The 22,410-nt window shown below is 44.2% G+C and overlaps 1 protein-coding gene across 1 annotated transcript in view; it reads right to left on the bottom strand.

The window, feature by feature from the left end:
* The window catches only part of SORCS1 (sortilin related VPS10 domain containing receptor 1), a 277,984-nt gene extending 261,162 nt beyond the window's left edge, over positions 1 to 16,822 (bottom strand). Inside the window, exon 1 of the mRNA XM_088528639.1 lies at positions 15,810 to 16,822. Coding sequence (XP_088384765.1) covers positions 15,810 to 16,385 — 576 coding nt within the window. The 5' untranslated portion in view covers positions 16,386 to 16,822. The remainder of the gene's footprint in view (positions 1 to 15,809) is intronic.
* Positions 16,823 to 22,410: the final 5,588 nt, after the last annotated feature.

Genomic DNA, 22,410 nt, shown 5'->3' with positions numbered 1-22,410 from the left:
TGGGATAAAAACCACCCATCTGTTATCAGCCAAGCAGCCATTCTCATTGCCTTTCACTTGGCACAAACATTCCAAGGACCAGACTACACTAATAACCAGACCAAGCCAAATACATACCTGGTAAAGAACAACCTGCCCTCTCACCCCACTTGCTCCCCACCCTCAAAAAAACCCAAAAACCACCACACACACAGATGAAACATACAAATCAGTGTCCACTAAAGAAAAAAAACAGAAAACTTATTTTCACATCTCCTAATAGAAACCATGTGGAAAAGCTCGAAGTTCCTTTGGGCCTCCAAGAACATATTTGAAAATTTAAGTAGAACTATGAACAGTGCTGCAATACCTTTCTGCTCTACTCTTCAGAAGGGAATATGCAGTATCAAAACAGAAGGTCTTCTGCCAAAACATTGGCTAGAAAGAAGATACTTGTGGGTTTATGTGGGTGTTGGCAGATGGTCAAGGGAAGGAGGCCAAGCTGTACTTTACCTTCATAAGTTAGAGAACTTATACACATGAATGAAGGGAGAAAAATATCAATGGGAATGGAACAAACCACCTCTCAGAAGACAGAGGCAGCCAGCAGCAGATAACAGGTTTTGTAATTTCTGGTGAGGCTACAGACTCCTGGCCCCTTTGAGATGAAACATTCTTGGAATTAGGTGCTAGAAGCTGTTTAATGCCTCTTCTAAAATACCCACACATTTAAATTCAACCCTTTGCCACAGGCTGCCAACAACTTAAGGACACAAGAGGCAATTTCTTAATGCAGGTTTCCATAGGCAGACATATGAAAGCTTCAGCTAGAGAAGTCTGAGGATTTAAATTAAGCAGCTCACACACTACTACAACTTAATGAGTAGCCACACATTAGCCATTCTGTGGTTGCTGCCACATGAGAGCTCCTCATCTTGAAAGGAAACTTAACAGCCTCACAGCATGGGCCAAGGTAAATACAGTTACCTCAGCCCTGCTACTAGCCAAGAGTACAAACATTGTCACTGTTCAGCTGACAAGGAGCTATTTACTACATCTCAGGTCTAAGCCTCAAATCCAAGATGGGATGAAAATATTCTGCAAGAATTACATTGCCAGATCCAGCTGCACGCTTGAAAGGCAAAAATTCACCTCTCAGACCATCTCACTAAGACCAGAGGAATCCCGTATCCATGTTAAATTTTGTCAAGACAACACAGGAGGGGCTAAACACCCACAGCATGCATTTACATCACCCTCCTAAAGACAGGAGCTGCTGGGCTAGAGCCTTTAGTCACCTCCCAGTCATTTCACTCCTTTCTGAGCTTTCCTCAACCCCAGGCTGCAGCTTTCCATCGAGAAAAGCTTGTTTCTCCACAAATCACAAAGCCTCTGCCCTGTCAAATAGAAAACACAATATATCTCTTCTGGCAAAGTGTCTCAACACCAATCTGTGTAATTACTTAAGCTTTTAAGGTCTTTTCCACATATTACATCTGTGACTCTAGGCAGAGCCATACAGTTTAAACCAGATGCATCAAACTCAAGGTTTGAACTTGCTGGCTAAGGCCAAACCCCCACAAGTGCTTGGGGGGACCCCAAGAACTTTCACATGGAAATGCTGGTAATAAGCAGTGCCACACATGCAAGGTAAGTCACAGAGCAGGATTTTACCTTTAGGTACTCTCTTCCATTCAGGTCCTTCCACAGGAGTCATTTCTGCCACTCACTATTAAGTTTCAGCTAACAATGTTAAAATACACCACTTTGTTTCCCTTTTACAAGTCAACAATTCAAATCTCCTCCATACTATTTCACCAACAAAACAGAGCTCACCAGCACATAATAAAGCTTCATTTTTTAACCCAGCTTTTCCTTTTTTTGTCTCTGCTACCAGCCACATTGCTTGATTGAAAAATTCCCCAAAGGGAAAAAAAAAAAAAAAAAAAAAAAAAAAAAAGAATCTTTTTAAAAGCTTATGCTTTCCCCTGTCCTGTTTGAAGCCCATCAAACATTGTCAGACTAGCAGTGAGCAATGCTCTTGCTTTTTCAAGGCTTCTTCTTAGATTATTTTGAAGCTAAAAATTACCCTTTTAATCAATTGCTCTAATTACATTAAACCAGCTCATGAATCCCAGCCTTGGTTCCTCCTTTTCTGTTGCCTGCTGTTCCCTTCTAAGGGTCACATCCCACAGATCTGGGAGGGCAGCACCATGCCCATCTGCTCTATTTGTAACTTCAGCTTCACATTTCATCATCCAGGCTTTCCCAACACCATCTTTGCATGCACTGCTTTCCCAGCCTCATCCACCCCCGGCTTTGCCAAGTTTTTCTCATTCTTCAATTAACACCTCCATAACAGAGAGGCTTTTTACCTGCTTTGGGCACACTTCATCCTCAGCTTCTCCTCTCAGGCAGGAAAAACTCCAGGTCACTTCTCCCCTACCCGCTTTGAGAAATTATTCAGCACTCCAATTATGATCAGCCTTTTCCAGAGTTTACCAGCAACCACAGATCAACTTCTCTACACAAAAACAAACTTGTTCTTAGATGCCTACCTGGCAGCTCTTCAGAAGACTACTTCATCCAGCCTCCTGAGAGACTCTCCCTTACCCTCTTGGTCCTCTTATCTCCTCCTCCTCATTAATCACTCATTCCTTCCACCTGGCAAGGCAAGAATTAGAGCCAGATGGGTCCTTAGCCCTAGCAGGGTTGGGCTAGATCTTAACAGTGGCCTGCAAACTGTCTCTTGCTCCTTCTCACTCCACTAAAATATCAATCTTGTGTGTATGTCTGCTTGTGCGGGACTATGTCTTGTTGGTCTTCCTTTTAAAGACTCATTATCACACACCAAATCACACACAACAAATAAATAAATAAATAAAATAATTACCAGCCTGAATTGAGTGATCACTTGATCAATGTGTTTGTAAACCTCATTCATCTGGTACTTCTTGCTGCTTGTTCACACATTTAAGGAAACACCAATTATACAGCCATCTCCTGCCTAAGCAGGAGACCATTGCAATCGCATTATCTGATGCCCCTGTAATGCAATCCAGAGCAGTTCTTGCACCTGTTTTTGCAATCAAGTGGTTACAACTGCCTCCCAAATCACGTCTAAATACACAATTGTCAGTTTGGGGGGCCAGGAATCAAATACTTCTCTGTTTTCCAAGAAATACCTAGTATAATTTCCAGTACTGTAAAAGGAACATTGTCAAAGATTTGGTGTTATCAGGGATGTGACATCTCTTTGTGCCTTCAGAACAACACCAGTGATCAACACCTTTGGAAGGGCAAGTGAAAACCACATTTGTTAGGACCTCACCTGTCAATCTGCTCAGTAGTGGAAGAGCACACAACAGCAAAAAAGAGCTCAAGTTTCCCTTCAAATCTCTTCTTTGAGTTTCTGGCTGGTTAAAAAATGGCTGAGTTGCCACATTTCCGACGTTCCACAGAGTTGTCTTCAATAAAGTCAAAATTGTTTCAGGAACAAAAAGGAATAGTGGGATTCAAGTTATCTTTGTCCTAACTTTATAGCAGCCATTGAGTATCATTTTACAGAAAGCAAAAATTGCTGATGTTCACTAGAAAAACACCTTCTGAGATACATTCTCTATCTCAATAGGTTAGGAGCCAGCATTTTTGTTCTGTGAGGAATTCAAACAAATTGAAATTTGGTTTCTCTCCCACACAAGGAGAAATGCAAGCTTGTGAACTTTCCAACAAAAATGAACATAATGAAACTTTTTTTTTCCAGCTACATTCAATAACACCAAGACATTTCATTTTAATAATGTCAGAACATTAGATATTAATTAAAACATAGATAGAGATATAGTTTCTGCCACTTCAGGGTTTTTACAGATTAAATTCTCACAAGTATCATCTCAGGAAAGACTGTGTTGTCTTTGAGACCATCTGCCTGCTTTCTCACTGCAGTTGTAGGCCAAAGCACTTGTTAGGGTACCTTCAGCAAAAATCCATCAGCAACGTCCACTGTGCAACTAAGGAGACATATGGGAAGAGAAGATAGTTGGAAATAAAATCTCTTCATGAGGGAGACAGGATCCATCTGTTCGTATGCCCTATTCCCCAGGAGGGAAGGTTGAACAGGAAAGAGGAACAATGAACTTTTACAGCCTTGGGAATGAGGTTAAGCATCACCTAGTATCCCATATACTCTTATACACTCAGGATAAAAGATGTGTCCATGACATAATATATCTTGCTATCTTGCCATAAGCTTGGTGCTAAAGCAAAAGTCATCAGGGAATACTTCTCACTACAGTTTTTGACACTATCATAATGCAGACAATTTTGCTTGATTTTTCAGTGTAGTAAATGTCATTATGTAAGACATGCCCCCAAGAAATTTTCTGATTTTGACTAAACTGTGTTTTCAAATGGAAAATTATTCTGTCGACATTCTTTCCCCAGGTGGCTCTAATATTCATGCTTAATGCCATATGTGTTTCGGTGGAGTTTTAACTTTACTGACATCATCTGACCTTTGCAAACTCAACATAGTAGGTGAATATTTAAAACTGTATGTCATCTGTCTCCTTTTCTGTCCTTTTTTATGAGAGACTGATGTTACTGTGATCATTTCCCATACCTCATTATACCATGTATTTCTATTTTGAAGTATTTTCATCTTCTAGCAACTGCAACTGCATAATGTGAGCTGTATTTCTGGATCAGCTGATCGACTTATTACAAGGACAAATTTACTAATGGGTTAAAATCTAATTCATATCCTATCATCCACGTTCAGAGTCACAATTCCACGTATTTAAGCAAACGCTTCAAATTTTAGGCATCTTCCTCTTTTCTGAACTCTCTCCAAATATCTCCATCTGTTTAATGATATAGTGTGTCCTTATTCAAGCAAAACGCTCTCTATAGAAAGGATTAAGTAAATATTTCTCGAACAACATTTCATAGTGAGGCACTGATTCTTTTGCACTATGTTGTCCATTCCTCATTAGACCTCTCCCTGCCTTGCTTGCTCACAAAGGTCACCAAAACTCACCTTGCCAGACTCCAGCATCTCCCACAAATGCTCCTTTTTTTTCATCTGGTCTTCGAATAGTTAGGAGTTAGAAAGGAATAGAGATGGGGTCTGTATCTGACCACACAGTAACTCTTAGCTTTCGTCATGTATGTAGGATGAGGACAGACAAATACAGGCAATGAAATCCTCTTCTCTGCAAGCTTGTGTGCACCTATCTTTCCTCTTAATTTGACAGGAGCACTGGTGACTTCCTAATATTTTTTGGAAGGATGTTAGTAATGTAGTTTGGGGTTTGATTTCTTATTTCCCTTTAAAGAAGGCATTCAGATGGCTCACTGACAGGCTTGCCTAAGAATTTGAATAGTGCTGAGTAAAATCAGTGCTGCTGTACTAAGCACAGGCACTGACAGCAGTTTTAAAAACAGATGAGCACCCACTAATGCATAGGCAAATAATCCAGTGCACAAAAATTTTCTGGAAAAATTTGGTTCCCTTAGCATCACTTAAAAAGTTCAAGGAAACCTCAACAGAACATGTTTAGTTAACTCTAGGTTAGAAGAATGCCAAAAACGCAATCCATGCTAATTCAGGACAAGGATGAAAAGCAGAACCCAAGAAGCAAGTGGGAAGCACCAGACACATTCATTTCTTCCATCTAAATCCATGGACAATCCATCCAAAAATCGGACCAAACCAGGAAGAAAGTTATTTGCTCCACTGGATCTGACGAGTCCTGGATGGTGACAGCTCTAAACTCCTTCAGAGAAACTAAGGATCCTGCAGGAGCAGTCAGACGTGGCCTAGCCAAGGTTTTCATGCACAAACACGGGGAGCAGATGAGATGCGTTGGCTGCAGGAATCGGCCCGATGGAGCTTTGCCACATACAGCAACTCCAGCCAGCCGGGTGCTGAGTTTTGTCAGACCTCAACTGAGATAGTGCCCGGCCAGTTCGCAGGCCACGTTATCCAAGCAGCTTGTTGCAATACAGACTCACAGTCTAATTCTGCAGCAAAGATTAATTCAAGAAGCAAAGTCAAAGCAAGCTGGGGAAAGGGAAACGATGCTCTACCAGAATGTTTGTGAGCCAAGAGTAGGAGGGAAGAGACCCAGGAAGCTGCCTTACAGGAACTTTAATGATTAAATCCACAAAGCTGCATTCAAACTGTTGCAGAATTGGCCAGTTCTGAACATTCAACTAAAAAAAAAGATGTTTTTTCATCCTCCAAGTACATGAGTAAGGTTTTCTTAAGGCTTCTTAACTAAAAGTGATCCACTCTTTCTTAGTGTTCTGGTTTACACAGGGTTTAAGCTGCATCTGATCATGTTTTCGATTTTGTCCTGCAAGGACAAGGATTACAAATGCAACACTCAGGTTGTAGATTGAGTTCTTCCAAGCAGTGGTGGCAGCTGAATACAAAACCCTGGTTCTGCAGTCAAACACAGCGTGCCCAACCCCTGCTCAGCAGCCACGACGTTGCACTTTGATAACACTTCCCTTTCTCCTCCATCCCAGGCAGCTCACACACTGTACAGAACACACCAGAGGAGCCTTCACTAGCAGGCTGCAAAGCGCAACCACTTAATTAGAGTCAAAGAAGATGATGAACAGCTTGGGAGAAGCCATGATTTTCCCTGGATTTACAACAAAGCTAAGTCAGGTCCTTAATATTTCGTGTCTCCTGGATTCATCAGGAAGACCAAGGGTGCCAGAGCCTGACAGTTCCCGCTGCACAATGCAATGCACGCTCCTCTAAAGCAGGCGATGCAGTCGTACAATCACATGCATTTCCCACTCCTGATTCTACCCTGTGTGTTTACACTTCTACTTGTCTGCTCTGCCTGGAAAATGCCAGGAACGACAGCAAGGGGAACCGACAGGAGCCCTGCCTGAGAGCTGAGGCTCCCTCTTGCTGCTCTTCCCAAGGGCGATGCTGCTGCCCACGCTGGGCGCCTCCCCCACACTCTCATCCCGTGCATTTCTCCACCTATTTATTTATTTATATATTTAGGAATTGCATTCCAAACGCCTCGCTGTCGTGCCTCGGTGTCGTAGTTGTCACCGCTTGTCACACCGCAATAACGATCGCTGCTCTCTAAAGGAAATTCAGGCTGTTTAAATCATCACTGCCCAAAGTGTCCATCACAGAACAGTCACCAGGCAACAGCATCAACAGGCAGGGACAGGGTGGTCGGGAGGAGGAGGAGGAGGAGAAGGCAGCAGGAGAGCAAACAAGCGCTGCACAGAGGGGGTTAGCACAGCAAAAATAACAGCGCATCCAGGGGGTTTGGAAAGAAACGTTTTGGCAGGAAAAGAAAAGATTTCAGAGAAGAAGAAGAGTCAGTTGCACTTGTCCAAAGGCACTGGATCCACATCAAAGCTTATTTTGGGTTACAATCATCCGAAATAGCTATCACTACACAAGTGGCTCCTGGGCCGAGGTGCTGAGTCCAGGCTAAGCCCAGAGCTGTTTGCCTCACATCTCCCTCGCCCCAGTTTCGAGCACCCTAGTGCAGATGAACTGCAAGAGGTGCAGGGCAGTCCCCTGCCGTGGAGCTATCCTCAGAATCCCATCGCAGACAACAAACACCCATCCAAACTCCTCCAGCTCATGATATTTCACCACAGGTCTGTGCAATTTAGTATTACATTTAATGCAGCAGCTGTTCTGCAGATGGATTTTAGTAATGTCTTTAACCTCTCCTATATAATATATATATTTATATATATTGTTTCATGTAATCAAAGCAGGACCGATCTTCGATTTGCACATAACCATTCCCATTCTTTGACTGAGTTTACTGTAATAATTTACTTAAAGCGTTTTACCTTTTGCTTATAGAAAAGACATGTTTTCCTGGGAACCTGAGCTAAACTATATAGAAAGCAATTTATATATTTGTCTCAGATTCTGCTGCATATAAAGCTTGGTTTTTACTTTAACTCTGATTGCTATCCCCAGAAAAGAAAAATGCATTAATTCTTATATGTAAGTAAATTCTTTAAAAACAAAGTCCCTGAATATTCATTTGAGTATATGGTGGAATTTGCCTCTAGTTGTTTTCAGAGAATATTCAACAAAAAACTACTGTTAGAATTCTTTGTCAAGGAGAGAATATTAAGCTACTTTTAATGGTTTACATTGACCCAGTCACACCCACATGAAGTGAACATATCACCTCTTTTAACTACTGCAAATACACCTTGGATTTAAAATACAAATATTCCACATAAAATCTATTCCAGTGGGGCCTTTTCCAACATCACTGAAAAATCTCCCATTGATTTTAAGCATTTCTGAGTCAAGGACAATTCACAAAAAGGGAAAAAAAAAAAAAAAGATCATTTAAGCGCTTGAAAAAAGCATAGCTGGGACAATAAGTGAAGAGGAAAAACTAGCCTACATTTATGGTATAAAATATTTCCCTTGAATTATTTTCTCAACCTAAAATGTAGTTTGAAAGGTGAGAATTAAGGGAAGAAGGTCTCTGCTGGATTATCTAAATAACCCAAGATTTTCTAAACAGCCTTTCACCTCCTCCAGAAGGGCTGTATGAAAATGATCTGCAAGTGCTCCTGGCACTGCCGGCTATAAATAATCACTGGCAAAAACAACTTAAAATCTAATACAAATAGATGTGAGCACTGACAGTGAGTTGGGATTCAGCACTATGAGGGATTGAGAGCTCCTGTGGGCAGCTGATCACCCTCCAGCTGAAAACCCAGGCCTTGGAAAAACGCTTGCTTTGGGATGACAACTTCCCTCCCTCCTCCTTCATCTCTTGATTTAACATATCTGTGCAAAGCATGAAAGACTGCAAAGCAGCTCCTGGGGCACGCGGGGTGCCGGGGGACGGTAAGTGGGGCACCGGACACATTTTCCTGGTGGCAGCGCGCGAGCCGCCGTGATGACTGCATTTCAGCCCCATCCGAACAGGGCTTCTATCTTTATGTATGAGATGCACTCCAGCGTTTTCTCCAGCCCAGCTGGTCCAAGGGTATCTGCCATGCCCTACTGCTTCTGCGTTTGAGGATATAGTATTCTTGGGGGGGAAAAAGCATCCTAATTTTATAAGGGCAGCCTCCCAGAGGGCTGTCCCACTGCGTCCTGCAGGGTGCCCACAGCCCTGCCACCCCTGCATGACCAAAAGCAGCTCCACAGAGCAACGAGGAGCTCAGAGACTCTGAGTGCTGCAGAACCATCACAGGAGAGCCACATCACTCTCCTCTTCAGGGACACGATGTGAGGTTAAATTAAGTTCTCGGAGATCCTCTAAAAGAAAGGAATTACATTTTAGGGCATGTCCTAAAATATCCTGTTCCTATTCAAAATACTTTTCCTTTTATGTTCTCTAAGGAGAGAAAGTGCGATATCAACCAGTAAAAGTGTTACTATGTTACTAGCGTTCAGAATTAGGGATTAAGGGCTCTCATGCTAACTGTTGTTTGATTTAAGAGGGACAGATTAAAAAAAAAAAAAAAGCAAAAGGCACAAAAAAAAATCATTTTACTGCATCAACTTTTATATGCATCTAAAATTCTAAAATAATTAGCCTATCACCCAGTGCTGCCATTTGAATTGGAATCAGGACCCATTTTCATTTAACATCAAAATGTCAATTAGAGCTGCAGGAGTCATTGATTTTTTGTTTGTTGGCCAGAGATTAAAAAAAAAAAAGAAAAGAGGGAAAAGAAAAGAAAAACAGAGAGAAAAGGAGGGCCTTGCATCAGACTTAAGTTTTTTTTCTCCTGTTATGAAATTAAAACCTGAATGTGGCTTTCGTTCTGGATGAGCAGGATCGAACACAAGACAGACTTCAAGCTTGGATCAATTGCCCAAAATAGCAGCACATAGTATTTTAATTTGAGATGCTCTACCATTCCTGGGTTACTGGATAGGACACGGAACCTCCAGGAGTCCCGTGTCCAGCAGCAGCAAATAAGAGGGTCGAATAAGAGTTAAAGGAACTGGGTTTGAACCTCTGAAATATTCTGGTCAAACCTTTTCCGGGGGAGAGGTCTCCAACACGGCTCTTTGACTCAGCTCACTGGAGCTCTGCACAACACGATGGCTCTGCTCCGGCTGGCACGGTGGGAATGTCTCAGAACAGGCAAGACTGCCCAAGGGCAGTGCTCATCTCATGACCCTCCACAGGTAAAGCTGTACTGCAAGCAAAAGGGTCAAAGCGTTTCCTAACCTCTCCAAAATGAGTTGGAGGCTTCTGATCTCCTTGCTGCCTCCTCTGATAGACCTCATCATGATTTCCAGGTCAGAGAAAGGAGGAAATCTTTGTCTGAGGACAGGAGGAAGGGGAGAAAGCCCTTTTCTATTATTAAGCACAGCATTAAGAAGATTGGAAAGTATAACCCTATTGCTTTATACAGTTTATAGCCTCTTGATATTGCATGAAAGTCAGTTACAACTGTCAGAGCTCTTCCATTATTCTCCTTAATCTCCCACCACGATGGGATTTGCATATCACATCTGTCAATCCAGGTGCAAGTTCCTCACCATCTCCCAAGTACTTCCACTGATTCGCTCAATGACAAACCTTTCTTCTAGTTCTCACAGATTCTCTTTCACCCACTGTTTTCTTTTAATACATGGCTATTCTTAATAACTATTTCCTATGTGTCCCATTTCTTATTCTGTGTATGAAAAGCCTACATTTTATCTGGTTAAGATATATGCCTAGAGAAGGATTGCAACACAGAGTAAAGAAACAGTATGGCTATCGGCTCGTCTTTCCCCACTCATAAAAGCATTTGTTTTTGTTAAAGAAATAAGATCCTAATTCAAAATCAGGGTGAAATTTTCTAGTATTTTTTCTCACTGAAGGCTGGTTTTAAAGAAAATTTCATATCTAAAATGGAACAGATACAGTAGCAAATGTAATCCAGAAGACTAAAATTTGAAACGTGGAGTACTTTTGGTAATACTTTAATTTGACCTGATTTCTTTCTGTTTTAAATCCCTTTTCCCCTCTCTCACATTTTACTCAATCCTTGTTAAATAAACTCTCATTAGCTCTAGTGAGAGATTAGCCTGAAACAGTATCAGCATCTGGTACTTTACTGCTCTTAATATTATTATATGTTGTTAATGCAGGCATTCTCCTTGGATAAATCTTTTTTAGGACCTCTTTTCCCTGCACCCTAGGAACCAATCCAAAGACAAAATGATTGCCAATAGGGTTATTTCTCACCATGGGATTCACTGCCTCTGGCCTCCACAACCTTATTCACCTCATAAATGCCTAATTAAACACAATTCCCTTTGGGAAGAAGGGAGCAATGGGTTATTGTAGCATCACACATGGTGATGCCAGGATGAAGGTTCCTCTTCCTTCACTGGTAATTTCACACTGGAGCCACAGCTCTGCTGATCAAGAAGGGCAGTGGGTATTAAATGCAAGAGTCTTAGGGTGGGAAGATGGTGAAATTTGATTGTGATTCCCCATTCTGGTCTGAACCAAAAACACTAGCAATTTAAGATACTTTTGTCATGTTCTTACACGCTCCTTTGATGTCTCTCCTGTAAAAAGGAATACATCCATTATCATCCACAAGGAACTGTGCCCATCAAAAGAAAAAATTTTATTCAAATTTGAGTTCTCGAGAACCTGACTTCTAAAAATTCACAGTTCACTTTCCACATCTGTCTTACAAGAGGGCTCAAAAAGAGCAGGGCTTGTATGATTTAGCAAAGCAGAGGCTCTAAGGGATTGCTGATTTCTGCCTGTGTAATGATTCCACGGGACCTAACAAGAAAATAACTCTGGAACAAAAAGGCACGTGGACAAATGAAAAAAAAAATCTAAATTCTAAATCACCTAATGCCAGTGCTAGAACAGAAATTAGATAGAGGTGTCTAAAAACTCAAAGAATAATATTGGAAGAGCTATCCATAAAGGAAGGAGGCAATAGGAGGGCAGAGTGAAAGAAACCCGACTTTTTAAAATGAACTATGATCAGTTTAGGGCTATAGGATGCACTAACTGACATAGCTCTGTCCCATTCTTATGTTCCTAATTTATAAAGTAGGTTTGAACTCTTCAACTTAAAATCCAGCACATTACCACAAATTACTTCACCCTGGAGAAAATACAGTGTGCTGGAAATATATAGGCACGTCATTATAGAGCCTTCCCTGCATTTAGTTTGTCTTGTCAATAACATTGAGTAAGATCTTGCAAGTAATACCTAATGTAGAGTCTCACCTTGTCTAAAAGTTCTCCCACAAGAGTCCTAACTCTTCCCGTGTTACCTAGTACAATCTCCTGACAACTGCAATGATGACCTTGCATGCTTCATTCTGCACTAGACCCATCAGTTGTATTGATTTTCTACTGTGAATGGAATATAAAACCTGTTTGGCCATTTTGCTTTGCATCTGGTGCACACTGCATCTCCATCGGCCTGATGAAGACCTTCTATTATGGAGGACCTCAGAGAAGCTCAGCTCTGTCCATATAAATCACCATGCTCATGCCATGTAAATCACAGAATCACAGCTAATAAGTCTGTTCCACACTGATAATGAAATTCCACAGCAGTGCAAAGACCCAGCAGACCTCACGCACATGTCTTGTAGCAAGGACCTGAGAATTTTTTTTTTTTTTGGCAAAATTCACTTCTCCAATGTTTATGGAAATAAGTGGAAAGATACTGAAGAGGTATCTGTCCAAGTGAATGAAGCTAGACTGGACCAATTCAGATACTTATTGCCAGAGTGGTTCCTGGCATGGTTTTGGGTTGGGCCAGTTAAAACCCTCCTGGATCATTCCCAAACATAGTCTGGGAGACAGTACAAGCCAAGGATCATTCCCAATACTCCATTTAGTAGCAGCTGCATTTCTCTGTTTTGCAATCGAAAAGAGCTCAGTATTTTGCAGATGCCAAACTATGGCCATTGGCCCATGTAGCCTCGTTGACCTCCACTGAAGTCAGAGAAAGCCCGAGGCTCATCTATATTGTAATAAAATGCTGGATATACTCCAGGTCATCCTCATCAGTCTTCAGACAATCCAGGTTCCCTATATCTATGCTGTCCTACAGCAAGCACTTACTGGCTGCACTGGTGAGCAAGCCAAGATATACAGGAGAGACCAGTAGACATGTGTGCGCATGTGAATTGTGTCCATAACAAAGTTGACTTGTGCACTCACCAAAGATCTGAGATCTCCAGGGTGGATGTGGCTAGGTCATACTACCTGATATACAAAGTTGTGTGCTTCTTCAGGCTCTGCTGTCAATATGATGCTGTGCTAGAGGATAAGGTGTCTAGGGATTGCCACAAGTCACTAATGGGCCAAAACAAACCCTGGTGTAAATGAATGTATGTTGGTAGAGTTATACCCATAGGACTTGGACCGCTATTTATTATTCTTATTCCACTTGTGGATGAGTCCACAGCGAGTCCATCCCGATGCAGAATGCCTCAGCAGGATGCCACAGATGAGATGGTATGCAAACTCAGCACAAAATGACAGCCTTGCTCCACAGGAGCTGAACACACTCAGAACTATCCCTTATAGAAATCAACAGTCCTTATACAGCAGTCCCTCTGCCTCCGTCAGAAGCATTGTGATTGTTTCCAAATAAAGCACATTACCAAAATAAGGATACACGCAACTAGGCTCTGGCTTTCAGAATAAAGTGCATTGTAATGAAACAGATTAGTGTCAACAGTGGGGTTTTTTGCCTTTTTTTTTTCCCCCACAGCTTTTCAATCTAAAGGGACCTCAGATCTTCAGGGTTTTGTTTAGCCTTTTCCCTGTACTCACAGGAAAAGCTGTGTAACGGCAGCACTAACGCGAGGCAGCAGAAGCCAGTGCGAAGAAGAGGGGACTCTGTATCCCGCCGCCCAGCAGGGAAGCCCAGGCAGGAAGCCAGCGGCTATCCGTGCTGGAACACGGCCAGGCCACAGGCTGGGGCAACCTCCTGAACCCACAAACGCTTCTTCAGCTGAGTCCAGTCTGTCGCCCACCTGACTCATGTGGAGGCCCAGGGTCATTTGGCTTTGAGAGAGGGACACGGTCACTGCACGAGAATTTGCAGCACTGCCAAGGAGCGAGGTGGGAGCAAAACCTCCTCAACCATGAGACAACCCGGAGCTCTTTCAAAAGGACAGCAGCAGAGCAGCCCCTGGCATTTAAGAGTCCACACTACCACAAGGGGCAGAAACACACAGACACTTATACATACTTGGGCACATGTATAACAAAGCACACAAACACATTAATTATAACATGTGTTTATAAATGTAGGGATGAAACAGTTTTGTGGCAAAAGACCAGGAGAAGAGATCCCTTCAGGGTACCTTTTTATATTAGAAGCTTTTGCTTAACAAATGTTTCACCTTAAACCGGTCTCAGCCTCAAGTCAATCCATATGGGCAGACCTGAGATCCTACAAAGGAATTCCTGTTAGCACGGCTGTACAAAACAGAGGCTAGTAGAGCTGGGACGGCAGAGGAACAGCCTTCAAAACCAAGATGACAAGTATTCCTCAGTCAGTTGATTAAAAAGCTCCTGATAAGTGCATAAAACCATGTTCCAATTAACTATGGCTGAACCCCACAGTGAGGTGCTTCTGACATCTACATTAATTCTAAGTAGGGTGACTGTGATATACCTTAATACAATTTATACTGAGAGGAATTCATAATCACCAGCCCATTATTGCAAAATGTTACCAAGCTTCTATTACTCAAAGCAAATGAGAACACTCAAGCTTTGCCCAGAGCAGCTAGAAACCTCCTGGCATTAGAGCTGCAGATGCGTGGGAGGACAGGAGCCCAAGCCCCCTTTCTCCACGAGGTTGTATGGGCAGTGCCACACAGTGCCCCCATGCTCCTCTTCTGCTTGCTGTCTCAATGAGATGAAGTGGTGGGAGTTTGAGCATTCAAACAGCCCCATCTCTCCACTTCTGCTAGCCCTGGAGCAGAGTTAAAGGCAACCAGGACTTGGGGCAAGGGACTCCCTTGTCCTGCCCCAGGCCTCAGCCCTGCAACTCCTGCCTACCTCCACGGGAGCTGCGGGAGGGAGGATGCCAGGCTGAAGTTTACTCAGTAACTTGGGAGTCATGACAGTTTCTGCAGTCTGGAAAACAAATCGCCTACTTCTCTGGCTGCTTTTCTGAGGCCCTTTTGCTGCTATTCACAGGATGGGTTAAGGGGAGGGATGAGAACTGTGTCGTGTTAATACCTGCAGGACAAAAGGTGGAGGGCAGCTTGTTCCTCCTGTCTGCATGGAGACACCTCGGAGGTGAAGTCCTGATGCCACCCATGGGCACACAGCCCCCCGGCTGCCTTGGCCATGCAGCCAAGAGGAGGAGGAGGAGCAGAGGGTTTCCCAGCCCTGGCTATCAGCACCCAGGGGACTGCAAGAGCCGAGTGCCCCGGGTGCCCCATCCTTGTGTTCCAGCTGCAGGTGCTGGTGGCGGCGGTGGTCTTGCCTGCCCGCCTGGCTGAGGGAGCGGGGGTCGGATTGGAGGGAGCTCTGCTCCGCCGCAGGGAGAAAGCGCTGGAGGCAGGGGGCGGGCGGTGGAAAGTTGGTTTTTTTTTTTTTTTTTTTTTTTTGCGCTCCAGAAGAAAGGCCCTTTTGAGGCGCTTCTGCCCCACTGCACACTGCTAAGCGAAGCCGAGCCGCGGAACGGGCTCCCCGTAGGAAAAAAGAAATGCGATACTTCCCCTCTAACCCTCTTCCTCCTTAACCACCCCCACTCCACACCCCCCCCCCCCCCAAAAAAAAAAAAAAAAAAAAAAACGGGGAAAAGGGCAGAAGGAAGCCCCGCGCGGCGGTACTCACGCTGCTGTTGTGCCCCGACCAGTGCACCATGGCTTGGTTATGCGCCGAGTCGCCGGCCAGGGCGAAGGTGCTGCTGCCCAGGCGCAGCTCGTCCAGCCCGAAGCGGGCGGCGCCCCCCGGCTCCCGCCCCGCCGCCGCCTCGGGCCCGGCTCCCGGTGCCGGTGCCGGTGCCGGCTCGGCCCGGCTCCTCCGCGGCCGCCCGGGTCCGCGGCGGGCAGCGGCGGCGGGGGGAGCGGCTCTGCGCGGGGGCTGCCGCGGGGCTCTGCGCTTCGGCGCCGCGGGCGCGGGGCCGAGCGGCGCCCGCAGCCCCGCGTCCTCCTCCCGCGGCTGCTGCTCGGCGGCGCCGCGCTCGCCTCGCCTCCCCGCCGGGCTCCTGCCCTGCTCCCTGGCTGCGCACTCGCTCCTCCAGTGCATGAGGAGTCCCCGCTGCGGCGGCGGCTGCTGCGGCTTCACCTGCGACTGGCAGGACCTGCAAGTTATTTCTGCACCGGTAAAGCCAAAAGTGAAGAGGAAAAGCCATGTCCAGTACAGGAGAGCGACGTGCCAGGCTGGGTACCAGCCAGCAACTTTTTCCATTGCTGCTGACTGCTGATGAGAAGCAGAGAGAAGGAGAAGGAAGGAGGGAAGGAGCGAGAGAGCGGCGCGCTGCCGATTTACCCGCCGCGGGGTAAACACAAGCACAACTCCATAAAGTTTCAGTCTCTGCTGTGTTTGATGCAGCCGGGGAGGAGGGGAAACGGTTTTCCTTCCCCTTCTGTTTTTCTTCCCCCCCCCTCCCCCCCGTTTTCTTTTCCTTCTTTTGCACTTTTTTTTTTTCTTTTCCTCTTTTTTTTCTTTTTTTCTTTTTTTTTTTTTTTTCCTCGCCGAGACTGGCGTTGCTGATCGGGCTTTTGATGGAAGGGAAAGCCACAACCACACGGGGGAGGAGCTGAACTGAAGTCAGCGAGGGAGAGGGAGAGAGAAAGGAGCAAATCGTGGCGGGCGCTTTCTCCCGGCTGTGCGGTGGCGGTGCCAGCACCCTCGGGCTGCCAGGGAGGTCTTGCTCGCTCCCCCTCCATAAGGACTTGGCTCAACTTTTAGGCGCTCTTATACATCTGCTGCCTTCCCTCCCTGTGCTTCCCAGGCACTCGGACCCATAAGATCTGCTCCCCAGTCCCCAAATGCTATAGCTGGCACAGGAGGACTAGAAGCGAACAGGGCAAGTGGAGGAGCAATGCATGCATGCATGCACGTGTCTGTGGACAGCATTTCGAGGGGAAAATGCTTTAATCTGGTTAAGCAAATGGCCTTAATTGTCCAAGCAGTCTCTGCAGTGTCCTCTTCTTTCGCTCCCCAAAGACTGATGCAAATGCATTGGTGCTGAAGGAGATGCAAAAGGAAGGAAGAGTCATTTCTTCTGTAGACATCTGTACTTGATTTCACAGAGGTGAAGTCACATTTCCACTCCTCAGTTCCCTCCTCTGCCTTTGCTTTGCTCCACCGTCAGTTACAGTAGCTGGCGATGTTTAGATAATCACCCAGACATGACAGAAATTTGCTCAGATAAACGTCTGTGGAGACAGAGACCTGCTTTTGGAAACAATGACAGCTATGGGGGAGACGGGCGGGGGGAAAGGAGGGATTCCCCACCAGTGGTTTACTGCTAGAGGAAACCCCTTTCTGCTCCCCCTGCCTCTCACCTCTCAAGGATCAGCAATTTCTCTCCGCAGGAGCTGCACGCTCCTTCTCTCACCACATCCCTGCTCACCAGTTTTTGCTAGCCGTGGACAGAGCAGATCTCCAGCTTCCAGGTGCATAGGCTGCTCTGCCCACGCCATGTGAGCCACATGTCCCCTGTTCTGGGTAACAGTGATGGCCCATTGTGCAGGATAGGGGCCCGTGGTTTTGCAGACAAGGCTTTACATGCCCACATGCTTCAAGACTAAAAGTTCTACCACTGAAACTTTATTTCACCTCGTCTGCTCTCACTCATTTGATTTCCACGAGAGTTTATTTTTTAATTAATGATTTTAGCATTTGCTTCCTGACAAGGAAGGCTTTATTTTATTTTCTTTGGCAGAGTATTTCAGAAGAAGATTTACAGATTTGTTCCACATTCATTCAGAGATTTCACTCGGATGCTCACTGGTTACACATCTCGAAATATTAGCTCAAGATCACAAGAGAAAGGCGATTCATAGTGACTGCAGTCAGGCAGAACTTCCTGCTGCTTGCAATAGCGATGGATTCTCTGCAATGCAAACATCAGACTCAGCTAAATCTACTGTAAACCAAATAACTTCATAACTGCTTCCATAGTAATTAACATGTTGCACTTAAACAGCTCTTCTCCTTTATTGAGCCTGAAGTCTTTCACAAAGACCAGTGAATTTTGCCGTTGTTGTACCAGTGGGGGAAACTGAGTCACAGTGACACCAGCAATGCAGTAAGGATTGGAAACCTCATTATCAACCCAATCCATTTTCTTCCATATAACAGATTCACACGATGTATCTATCCCAATGCATGTATTAGAGAGCAAAACCTTCTTAGGACAGTAAATCTTAAGAGGGTTTTACTTAAAAGAGTGAAAGTCAAAGAGGGAAAGATCTTAAAAGGCAGAGAGGAATAAGAAGCCAGAGGAAATTCCTCCCAGAATTATCTTTGCTTGCAATAGAGATTTACACTCCAAGGAGTGTCTAAGGCTAATGAGAGAAACAATCTAGCTGTCTCACTTAGACAGGTGATTGTGTCTCAAATGTGATGAGCAACCAGTGCCTGGATATGGATGTGCCTGTTATACCCTATATACCGTGAACATACGACGTTTTAAGAGCTCTTCAGCAATTCACACAAGAGTCAGACATGGTGAGAAAATACTGGATTAGATCCAAGGACCACCTAGCCCAGGTTCTCCCTGTTGTGGCTGGACGTAAAACACAGATGTATGGTACAATCCCTGATCCCTGTTTCTAGAAATCATCAGTATAGGAGATTTCAGCAGCAGCAATTGCATCTGGCCCCTTGTACTTAATAGCTACTGACGGACTTCTCTTTCCTGAATTCGTCTAATCCTTATTTATATTCTCGGTCCACAAGGCATGCTGTGGTAGTCAGTTTTACAATCTGATTATGTGTGCTTTTGAATACTCATGGTCTGCTTTTATGTGAGAGACATTTTCAATCGCCATAATCTAATCCTGTGCCAGCCGTCTTTCTGCCACAGATGATGTGATGATTGAGCTATCAAAAGTCTCAACCCTGAGTCTGTGGCACAGAAAGAATTTGAAGTAAGACATAGCTTTCCTGAGTTGGGAGCTGTAGTAAGCTCCCACGCTGTCATTAGAGGGGCTGAGTTCAAACACTCAGGAAAGGGAAGCACTGGAGTGTCTTGGCTGGACTCCTAGGTGCTCTCCATGGCCATGCCTACACACATGGTAGGACCGCATTTATGGGGATGCTGATCCACAGATACACCTGGTCAGATGATGTGATGGCACGGATCACACCACGTATTCAACTCCGTCTGCTGATGGGACATGTTTTCCATGAGATCTCCTGCACTAACCTGGTCAGGAGATTGTCCTTCTTTTCCATGCAATATTCCAGTATTCCCCCAAGGGAAGGTAAAGGAGGGGATCCTGGAAATGGAGTTTCTTTGCAGCTGTGGAACACGAGACAGTCGTTGGCAGTATAAAATACGATGCTATGAGAACAAATGAAAAATGCAGGTCTCGGCTGGCCCCCTCAGCCTCTGCCTTTACCAAGATAAGCAGTGGGAGGGCAGGAGTTCCTCTCTGGCAGAGAAGACCACTGCAGAGATCTGCACAGACATGAGGGGGTTTGGGGAAATCTCACTTTGAGGTGAGGAAGCACAAGCAGGAACCTAGTGAAATGAGTAGGTACCACATCTGGGCATGATGGAGCAAACATCTTCCTAAGGATTTATGTAGCCTTCGGAAGAGGAAGGAAACAGAAGGAAATGCAGCTGAGTACAAAAATCTTCACTTGAGACTGGGCAGTTTCAGAAAGAGATGGGAATATTAGCTTGGTCAGGGGCATAAATGCTTCACATAGTGATTATAATAATTCAGCAAGTGCAATCATCCTTTTTCCTGGAGTGTTTCACACTCACAATCAGAGACTATGTGTGAAAGTGTGGTCCTAAGGCACTTCCCAGATCCAGAGGAGCCTATATTCTGAGAATTGCTGGCTGATAGACCCCTGCACACTGGAAGCATCTCAGTGATTATGCCAACACCACCTAAGATCTGATGGGTTAGAGAGCAAGGCGAAGGAAGAACGAAAGAGAAATGGATGACTTCGGCCAGGTGAGTTTTCAGTATAGGGCTGGGACATAGTTTCTCCTCCTCTCAAATCTTTTGGACTAAGCAGTAAAAGTCCCCTCTAGTAAATATTTGTATGATTGAGATGTTGTGAATCTTCAGTCATTTTAAAACATGAGCTTTCTCTGTAAAGACTGGGAAGTGAAGAGAGCCCAAGAAAAACACTGCTCCATTGATTCCTACCAAGCTACGGTGGGTGATGAATACTGTGCTTGGCTATTACACATAATTCCTCCAAAAGGAATCCCTGTTTGAAAAAAAAAAAAATTACAAGTCAGGCTACAACAGGACTTGTTGCAATTTCTCATAGCAAAAAAAATAATAAATTTTTGGTCTCGACTGTAAATATCACAAAGCTTTTTTTATAATAAGTAGGTTCTGGGTACTTTTTTTCTCTAAATGAAGGAGGGACTAATTATATACATCACAACAACTACTTCCAAGTGCCTCTTATTTCACTGAACAGATGGAAATTATTTACTTACATGTGTATTTTGTGAAAAGATTTATATATATATTTCGTACGCAGGTATTTTCTGAAATAGGTTCTGGGATTTCAAATGGAGTAATACATTAGATATACAAAAATGTTTTGAGACAAATTATGAAACCAATATACCTTTAAATCTTTATGCCACAGAATTTAATTTACCTCACTCAGATTATTTCTGGAGAGGTGACCGAAATATTTATTTTTTTAACACTAATAATTGCTCTAAATTAATTAACATGAAAGCTCCCTTTTGTTATTCCAGACAACTGGCTTCCAAGCCAGTGCCATCCCCAAATTAGGCTGCTGCAGCTTTTAACAGGGGCTCCCATTCATCTGCAAATGCAATGCGATTTGCTTTAGTTGCCATAAATATCAACAGTAAGGGCTTTTTGTTCTTTTACTCCCTCTTGCTGCAGCCTGTTGCAAAGACTGAAGTTTAAAGTAATCACAAAAGAGTTCAAAAGTTTGCCACTTATGGTTTAAAGAGCCACAGTGCTTTGCTAAATCCTCAGAGATTTCCTTAGCTAAATGTGGACATTTCAGACGGCAGCCAGCAGGCAAGGAGAGCTGGGTGACTATGGCCTGTGAGTCCAGAAGGTGCTCAGCACCTACACCCAGCTCTAGGCTTCCCCCAAATAGGTCTAGTCCAGCGGGATGTAAAGCAAGGCTGGCACTTACACCAGTACTTTCTATACACAGACACAATGAGTTTTTATTATAACAACTTTCAAACTGGTGAATGTGGGCAGAAAGAAGGAGCCTCAAGTGCCTCGGGTCAAATCCCTCACCACCACCAATATGAATAGTAACCACGGGATGACTCAGCCACTGTCACATTTTATTCTGACTGTTGTAAAGCAGTCTCACAATTTCCTGAAGGATTTCACCATTCATAAACTGAAACATGCACAATGGACATCTCGGAGCACACAAAGGGCAAGTGAGTAGGAAAAATCAACATGGCTTTAGCAAAGCAAATAATGCTGGACCAACCTGATTGTCTCCTGCTACTAAATAGCTGACTATTTTAACACCATCTCCCACAGCAGTGTTGCTGTAAACTAAGGGAAGTATGGGCAGGGCATATGAACTGCTAGACGTTTGAAAATGGGCTGGATCACTAGAGTAAAAGGCTGAGAATCACCCAGCTGGATAGCAGCCATCCTGGACCTGCAGTGGATGCCAAGTCAAACAGGAGCTGAGAGTGTCATCCCTTTGCAAATAAGGCAAACAGTGTTTGGAAGAGTATCATCAGGAGGAAAAAAAAAAAAAGAAAGAAAAAAAAAACAGCTATAATCCCCCTCCTTCTCTATTTAGCACAGGGGGAGCTAACCATGGAATACTGGTCATAGTTTTGATCCCCAGTTCAAATGGATGTGGAGAAATTGAGGAAGGCTACAAAGTGGAGGGCAACCAAGCTGGTAAGCACATGACCTACAGGGAGAACTAGATAGCTTGGCTAGTTTAGACTGGAGAAGTGGATGCTGCAGAGCAAACTAATACAAGTTCTTGAGCAAGAGTTACAAAGATGAAGACAAATTATTTTTGTTTGTGGCACAGGCATATGGTAAGATAAGATAAGCCACAAATTGTGGTTTGAGAGTTGAAACTGAAAAATAGAAAAAACTTGCCCAGGAAGATAGTGCAACACCAAGACAGGTTATCTAGAGCCGTTGCAGCATCTCCATTTGTGGATATTTTCAAGACTCAGGAAGGTGATACTGTGGCTGACCTGATCTAGCATTGATGCTTCTAGTGAGAGGTTGGTCTCTTCCCAAAACAT

The sequence above is a fragment of the Tinamus guttatus genome, unplaced genomic scaffold, assembly GCF_059628265.1.
Source record: "Tinamus guttatus ecotype Peru unplaced genomic scaffold, ASM5962826v1 Tinamus_guttatus_pri_ptg000314l, whole genome shotgun sequence".
Taxonomy (NCBI): Eukaryota; Metazoa; Chordata; class Aves; order Tinamiformes; family Tinamidae; genus Tinamus; species Tinamus guttatus.
This window is presented reverse-complemented; position numbering and strand designations above follow the sequence as displayed.